This window comes from Anneissia japonica, unplaced genomic scaffold (assembly GCF_011630105.1).
Source record: "Anneissia japonica isolate Jap-2015-1 unplaced genomic scaffold, ASM1163010v1 scaffold287739_len226637_cov155, whole genome shotgun sequence".
In the NCBI taxonomy this organism is placed as follows: domain Eukaryota; kingdom Metazoa; phylum Echinodermata; class Crinoidea; order Comatulida; family Comatulidae; genus Anneissia; species Anneissia japonica.
In genome coordinates this window covers 212,882-220,762 of record NW_022709606.1, presented here as the reverse complement: position 1 = coordinate 220,762, position 7,881 = coordinate 212,882, and the positions used below count along the sequence as shown (strand labels likewise).

General features: G+C 34.2%; 1 protein-coding gene across 1 annotated transcript in view; it reads left to right on the top strand.

Annotated features, from left to right (window-relative positions):
- LOC117106757 (serine/threonine-protein kinase TBK1-like) overlaps positions 1-7,881 on the top strand; it is a 15,362-nt gene that overhangs the window by 1,534 nt on the left and 5,947 nt on the right. Inside the window, exons 4-15 of the mRNA XM_033248180.1 lie at positions 703-884; positions 1,349-1,506; positions 1,773-1,886; positions 2,141-2,520; positions 3,438-3,496; positions 3,631-3,722; positions 4,474-4,699; positions 5,201-5,304; positions 5,458-5,574; positions 5,749-5,850; positions 6,348-6,444; positions 7,189-7,329. Coding sequence (XP_033104071.1) covers positions 703-884; positions 1,349-1,506; positions 1,773-1,886; positions 2,141-2,520; positions 3,438-3,496; positions 3,631-3,722; positions 4,474-4,699; positions 5,201-5,304; positions 5,458-5,574; positions 5,749-5,850; positions 6,348-6,444; positions 7,189-7,329 — 1,772 coding nt within the window. The remainder of the gene's footprint in view (positions 1-702; positions 885-1,348; positions 1,507-1,772; positions 1,887-2,140; positions 2,521-3,437; positions 3,497-3,630; positions 3,723-4,473; positions 4,700-5,200; positions 5,305-5,457; positions 5,575-5,748; positions 5,851-6,347; positions 6,445-7,188; positions 7,330-7,881) is intronic.

Below are 7,881 nucleotides of genomic sequence, written 5' to 3'. Positions count from 1 at the left end.
TATATATATAGTGTAATAGAAAGGTTATTTCGAGCGTGAATTTACTCAACAGCTGTTTCATACAGTAGCAATCTTCAGGAATGAGTGGATAAGAAGATAATGGAGGTATATATGAGGTTCAGCAGGTGTATATGCTAATTTTGTCACGTATTCTTACTATTACACTGTGCATTCGCATTGATCACTATACGTCGCTGATCATATTTTGCATATATATATACGATATATATATATATATGTATATATATATATAATAAATAATATCCTATGCATCGTGTATATTATGTATATGATATGCATCGTGTATATTTTGTATATGATTCTTGATTATTCTTATCTAATTAATGCGAAAATGTTTTTAATCCTTTACTTTGTTCAAGTTATATTATATTAACCCAATGTTTGTAAATATTCAGCACCTTATTGAAATAAAAACCCAATGTACTGTATTTCGTTTCTTGTATGTTGTACATTGAATATGTTATCTTGAATAAATATTTTGCAAATAAATAAATACCGATACGTTATCAAAGTAAATGAAATACGTGAATAAATAAATAAATTAAAGAATGGATGCACAAATGTATTAACCTATTTTAAGAAGTCATAGGATAATGAAAAACTCGGACTTTTAAAATGGGCGCTTATCGGAGGGTAAAGTTTAGCCTGTTAGAATACATATTCCATGTGATTGCTTTTAAGTGGATGGCATGAAATACTTGCGAAGATCCGGTGTAGTTCATCGAGATATCAAGCCTGGAAATATAATGAGGGTCAAATGTCAAGATGGTAGTCACACGTACAAGCTTGCGGATTTTGGCGCAGCACGTGAGGTCGAAGGCGAAGAGACGCTTCAATCATTATACGGCACAGAGGAATATTTGGTATGATAGTAGATCTATCTGTAATCTGGTTACCCAGCAAAAACAAAACAAAAATTACGTTATAAATACGTTTGTGGTTCTACAAGAAAATTAAAACGCTATTATAATGTAAAATTGTTAGCTGGGTAATTTACCATAGGTCTAACACTTAATCTAAAACTAGTTGATCAAAACGTTCAGATTTTAATTATTATGAATAAACAAAATAATTGATCAATTGATAAATTAATTTAAAAACTTGATTCATTAGCTGAATTATTAAATGACTAAATGATTAATTTAACCATGAATATATAATTAATTACGCAGCAATCGATTGGTTGGCGGTCAATTAATTGATTACAGTATAATGTATTAATGTATATTATTGTATAATGAATTAATTATTCAATTGATTGATTAATTTATCGATCGATTGATCGTTTATCGACCTATTGATGGCGATGATTTCATGTCGATTTCAGCGAGCTGATTTGTACGGAATAGCTGTGCTTCGGTCTGGTGGCGGAGCAAACTACACAACGACTGTTGATCTATGGTCCCTTGGAGTAACACTTTATCAACTAGCAACAGGCCAGCTACCGTTTCGACCATACGGTGGAAGACGGAACAGAGAAACAATGTAAGTAGGCCTAATTGGTATTTAAAACCCTGTTTCTCAAAGCGTTTCATTACACACAGTGTAATAATGTAGGCCTACTCTCGATTAGCATCACGGCGAAAAAACCACGTTTGGTGTGGCGCTTATTCAAAAGCGGCGCTCATTCGAGGATTTACGGTATGTCTAATAATAAAATCAGTGATTCCGTTTTAAAAATACAGTACAGAGATAATTTTTTTTTTATCCAGGCTACCATACAACATAACGTACATTTGTTATTTTTACAGGCATTATTTAATAACTAGGAAGGCATCCGGTGTAATAAGCGGGGTACAACATGACTCTCCCACGGGGAGAATTGAATGGTCCAAGGACTTACCAACCAATTGCCATCTTTCCAGGTACTACGCGGCTCTGTTGTTTTTCAATTCTGATTTGTCTATTAATTAAACTTAACAACTGACCAATCATAATAGAGCTAGAAATACGCGCTTGTCATGCATGAACAAATAGGCCTTTGTCTACATGTGTCCACACTGTAGTTTTGTAGGAGCTAATTAGCAACAATAGCATAGGAATAGTCTATGTTATAGAACTAATGAGACTAGCAATACGATGTCAATATTAATTTTAGCCTGATATTTATTTTGTTTAGAGGGCTGAAACCACTCGTTACATATATACTTGCACGCCTACTTGAAAGTGACCGTGACAAGATTCTGTCATTCGAAGAATTATTTGAATACACTGATCGTCTGACAACCATGAAACATCTGGATGTTTATAACACTCTAACAACAGAGATGTTAAGTATCTACGTCTCCCCACGTGCCAATTCATTCGAAGTATCGCTAAAGGTTGCAGAACAAGCCAATATTAAACCTACGAACCAGTTATTTTGTTGGCAAAATGCTGTATTTGATATGGAAGATAATGTTGAGTGTAAAGATTTACCAGAGACTCAACAAGATTCGCCATTTTTTCTATACAGTAAAGAGAACTGTGAACCATTTGGGATGGTTGTAATGTCAACTCGTGAGTACGATTCAGATCGTGCGATCAGAGATCTTTATATTTTTTATAAAAGTTATTTATTTATATTGATGACCATGTACATTTTAATTCATCCCATGGTCCACCATAATTTCTTTCATTCATGTTATCTATTCTTCGTTGCAAATCCAGATCAATTTCAAGTTTATTAAAAATCTTTTTGTATTTTCAGAGAATTGTGCCTATCTGAAATAACCTTCCTTTAGCTATTCGATCAGATCCTTCTTTTTTTTTTATCTTTCATAAACGAAGTGCTTGAATTTTATACTAAATTTAAATCAAATTTTCTTCCTGATAATATTTGCAAATAGGTTTAATTTTTTTGTCAATGTTGTTAAATGCTGAAAATGTTCTACTTCAATTTTATTATTTGCAAATTGGACAAATCTTAAATTTAAATATAAATTTTATATATTTTTTAATTTGATCTCCAGAATTAAGACGGCTTTGTGGGGGTACTCACTTGTTCTGTTTTAGCCTCTTTTTGTTTTTTTATTTGTTCAAAGTTAAAATGATTGATATAAGTAACTATCGGTACAAAAACCTACAACGACAAATAAAAATGAAACGAAATAGACTCTGTAGGACACCACAAGTAGGACACTACGAGTATTTGTACTCTTCCTTTGGTCTTCGTCAGCATCTGACCAGCAATTTTTTTTGCGTGGGGAAGACTGTTGCGCATATCCCATTACACATTACCACTTAAACAAAGTGACTTATCTCTCTTATTATGTACTGCATTTATTCTTAATATTAGTACATTCATTTCCTTCCAAAAATCATTATTCTGTCTTGTAACGTCCTTTATTTATTTACTTGGAATCTTTTGTTTCGTTTACTGCGCCTATATGTGTGTTTTTATATAATTATTTTCTATTATTGTTAAATTTCTATAGCTGAACTTCCAACAATTACGTCAGCATATAATTTGGAGAATGATGCACCGATCGCAAAGGTAATGAACAAGTTATCCAAATTTCATTTTCTGTTTTTCGTTGTTTTCTCTTTGATATTATAGAACAATAATGATGACGATGACAACAATAAAACAATAATAAACAAATGGAATACTTTATGATTTAATTTCAGATGGGATGTGCGAGTTTAATATTCTTTCTTGTAGCTGTGACCCAGATTCAGAAAGCACAGCGACATGCATCTTCAGCAGCAAATATGTTTTTGTAAGAGTTAACATTCTTTTATTACATTCGGGCACACACTGGTAGGCGAACCTGGCCGGGGAATTAATCTCCTTTTACTGTGAGCGTTTGACGATGCCTCGCTCCTGTCTCTTGATTGCTGGAGTCTGGTCGGATTGTCGTTGAAAACGCTCGTCGCGCGCCACGTAACGCTGTGATTTATGCAACTGCGTCCGACACAGTACCGTATACGCCCGGCTTTTAAATCTCTGCCCAAACTATCAAATTTTCTTTTTACAAAAAACTAGAGTTTCGCCCATATAGTCATGATGTTCCTATATATGGTCATGATGTGATGTCACCGTAACCATATTTAGTCACGTGTTTTTTGTCAAATAAAAATTGATAGTCTGCACAGGGTATAAATTAAAAGTTATCGCTTCACATCGGCCGTGTGTCATCTGCGGGCGCGATATTCAATGTAGACAGCAACGCAACGAGGCGCGCGTAAGAGATTGTTTTTCGCTAAAGATCGCCACCGAAAATAAGCAGACACTGAACATAGAATGGGGGACATATGCATCAGCCGACTCACGGTCTGCCGAGTCGACTGACCATCAGCTGACCAATCGTCGTTCAAAGTTGTGTCCCGGTCAACCTAAAATGTAACCGAAATATTTAAAATGTATTTTCAGTTTTTAAAAAATAATTTAAAATTGGATGTAGGCCTACTAAAAGTTACTTTGCTTGATTGAGTGTTAATTAACTACCTGTTAATTTGTTTCTTTTTCAGGAATGTATATAGAGATAGTATACGAAGTGTTCAATATATAAATGGTTCATTGCAGCAGTTACAAATGGAAATTAAAATCAAACTAGACATGCTCTCATCGATGATACGATTCTGTCTAATCACCAGTATACCAGACAACATAGATCCAAGCATTAAAGACATCAAGAATACGCTAGCAAACACAATAGAGAAAATTAATATACTTAAGCATGAATATAAACAAAATGTAAAGCCAATTTTCATTATTCTGTTTATATATTGTATTCAAATTTATAATATTTCCCCAGTTTCGTATTTGTCTATTTCCGTTATCCCAACGTACTCCCTCCCCCTCTTTCTTCTTGATCTTTCTCTCCTTTCTTTGAGATGACCATTCCTTTTGGACCAGTCAGTGGAGCCGCCACTGACCCAGGTCTACTAGATCTTAAATGCAATAGACCACTCTCATAGGCCTAAAGTACACCGTAGTTTTTACATGAATTGAAACGTTAGTTTTCGACTTTTCACTATCAGTGACATTTCCGTGTCCAATCGGTATGGTTAAGCCTATTGCTATCAATATTATTCCTAGGCTCGTAGGCTAAATATTCAACAATTTTATTACTTGGATTTTGGCTTTTATCCCGTGTTCTGTAGATTTTTTTCTCAGTTGTATAAACCTTTAATCAATTACAGTTATATAACATTGACCTACACAAACCAATGTGTTTTTTCCCAATTCCTTTAGTTACAACGTGCTACATCAGATAAATATAATAAATTGGAGTCTTTAGCAAAACAAACTTTTCCACACAATTTTGATGATATGAGGTGTAAAGATGACGAAAAATGGTGAGTTTAATAAGGAATACCTTTCATTCTGTTATCAACCCTTCTTGGCCTATAATAAACTATTTGTGATTCACGTTATAAAGCGATTATTAGTAAAAAGGCCACACAAAATTTTCATTGAAAATATTTGTTTGTTTTTTTTTTGGTTTTAAGTATAGAACGATTAGCTGTTTTAAGAGACGATGTCCGTGAAATATATGATCAATTTAAAAAGGATAAACGAGAGAAAAGGTTAAAATATAACGAAGAACAGATACACAAGATGGATAAGTAAGTAATTTAAACAAAACTATTTTAAAATGACTGTTTACCAAAAATATCGACAATATTCGTATATGGAAAGTTAGGTACTCACATAGAGTATGTGAAGACAATAAAAAATATAGAGCGATAATTAATTAAATAGGCCTAAATAACTAAACAGGTATATTTTTTTCATTACAGACAGAAGTTAAGATGTAAATGTGTTCAGGGAGCTAGTCTACTTCGTGACCATTGTGAACCGAATCTTAAAACATTACATAGAGAGTTTGGTAGTTGGTATAGGTGCGAACTTAATTATCGTTTTCATCAAAAAGATATGTTAACTAGAGGGGTACAGGGGATTCTTGTTTAGCCCCAGTTTCATCCTTACGAATCAGGCCTTCATGGTATTCCTAAAGGCCAACTCAGCGTCGTACGCAGCCCGACGCGATTTGTTGTCGCGTCAGATCTGGTGTGAATTAAACGCAATGGCTTGCGTCAGGGGCAGTCGCGTCATAGAATATTAAACATAATTAATATTTCGACAACGGCTTTAACGCTGTTCCTGACGCTGTCTGAGTTGGCCTTTAAGACTTGCCGTTAAAAATATTTAAACACTCAATAAATTACACAGCATAGGCCTATGCCTACATAGGCCATAGTACACAAAGAGGATTTATCGCTACGAATGCTTGAAAAAATTAGAAATTTACGTACATTTTGCCTTCCAAGTGCCAAATATATATTTGACAAATGATTTTCTTTTTTTCAAACGATGTTTTCGTTTTGTTTCTTCACAGAAATATTAATTATAATATGCAACTAATTAAGGATTTACAAACAGATATGGAAGAGATTCATGTCAAGTTTTATAAATTTATCAAATCTTTAGATGAGGTAAGGAAATTAAATTGATGTAGTAAGGTATTCTGATGTTGGTTCTGAGCGATGCTGACTTAATTGTGCCATCGCATTCACGCGTAATGTTCTCCAAAATGTCATTGTCATAGTCATCATTATTAATATCACCATCATTACAGCCATCACCATAATCGCTCTTTCCCGAGTGTCTATAAAACTCAAGAGCTCACCAATCAGAACAGAGATAGAATACGCACATGTCCCACCTATACACAAGTTCACGCCATCGCCTTGTGGCACCTTACCAAAAACATCCACGAGGCGGGCTTAGAGAAACGAGTTTTAATAACCTCTTGAAAGGCAGAGTGCGATTTTAAAACTCCAAAAATGGGTTTCTAGAAAACACAGATCTAGAAAACTCAGACATCAGATCAAGTTGTGAACTCAGATATCTGACGCTCTTCAAATTCAAACTCACGATTTTTCTTTTTTTATTGCAAAAATTATAATTTTCAAAAGTATCCTTTATGAATCTTGACAATGTTGAAATCATTTATTATATAAATTATTACTGCATATCTTTTGAGTTGTGATTTTGATTTATTTTATCAAGAATTTTAGAAAGATTCCCAATGTTTTTCTGACATTGCTGTAGTTTTTTTTTTTTTTTTTTAAATCACCAGTGAATGAATGAAAACTACTAACGTAATTTGAGGTACAGCTTGGACTGGTATAACTTGTAAAATTTACTACTAATTCCATGTTGGAATTTTTTTTCAGATTCAAGACAAATTAGTAAACGTTTTGATATCGTCTACTGATACTGTTAGCTCAGTGTTCAAAAAGTGTGTTGCAACAGAAGCCGAGCTACAAATGTCGCGTGATGAGGTACAGGCGCTAAACAAAACAATTAGCGATCTTGTGAGTTGACATTGTTGTTTTCATTCAGCTTTTGACAAATTTCAAAATACCCAAACCACATTACGATATCATTTTCACGGTTACTGTGCAAAACAGTCTAAAGAAATTCCTTAAATTACAGTACCACTTTCACTTTCGTGATCCTTATTGTCTTACTAATGATGCACCAGGGCCGGCGGAACGTTTTTCAAAGTGGGGGCCCCACTTATAAGCAGGCCAGTAACAGGGGTCTTGGGTGCTGGGGGGGGGGGGGCAAAGGTAATTAATTTTCCCGGTTGGTAATTTATGACTTGGGGTGATACCCCCCCCCCCCATATAGAAAACAATACGGCATGGCTTATTTTAATATTAATATGGGGCACACGCGTGTGTTTGGAACTAAATATAAGCATTTTCATCGTGGTTTTATTCATTACAATTCATAGGCCTATGCTTTCACCATCATTAAACATTGAGGCCCTTCTTTTAGGTAAAACGATCTATCTTAAATTTTCTTTCTCAAGTTTTGGGACTATTATGTTTTTAAATAACTTAGAAGGCAAAGGAGGGCAA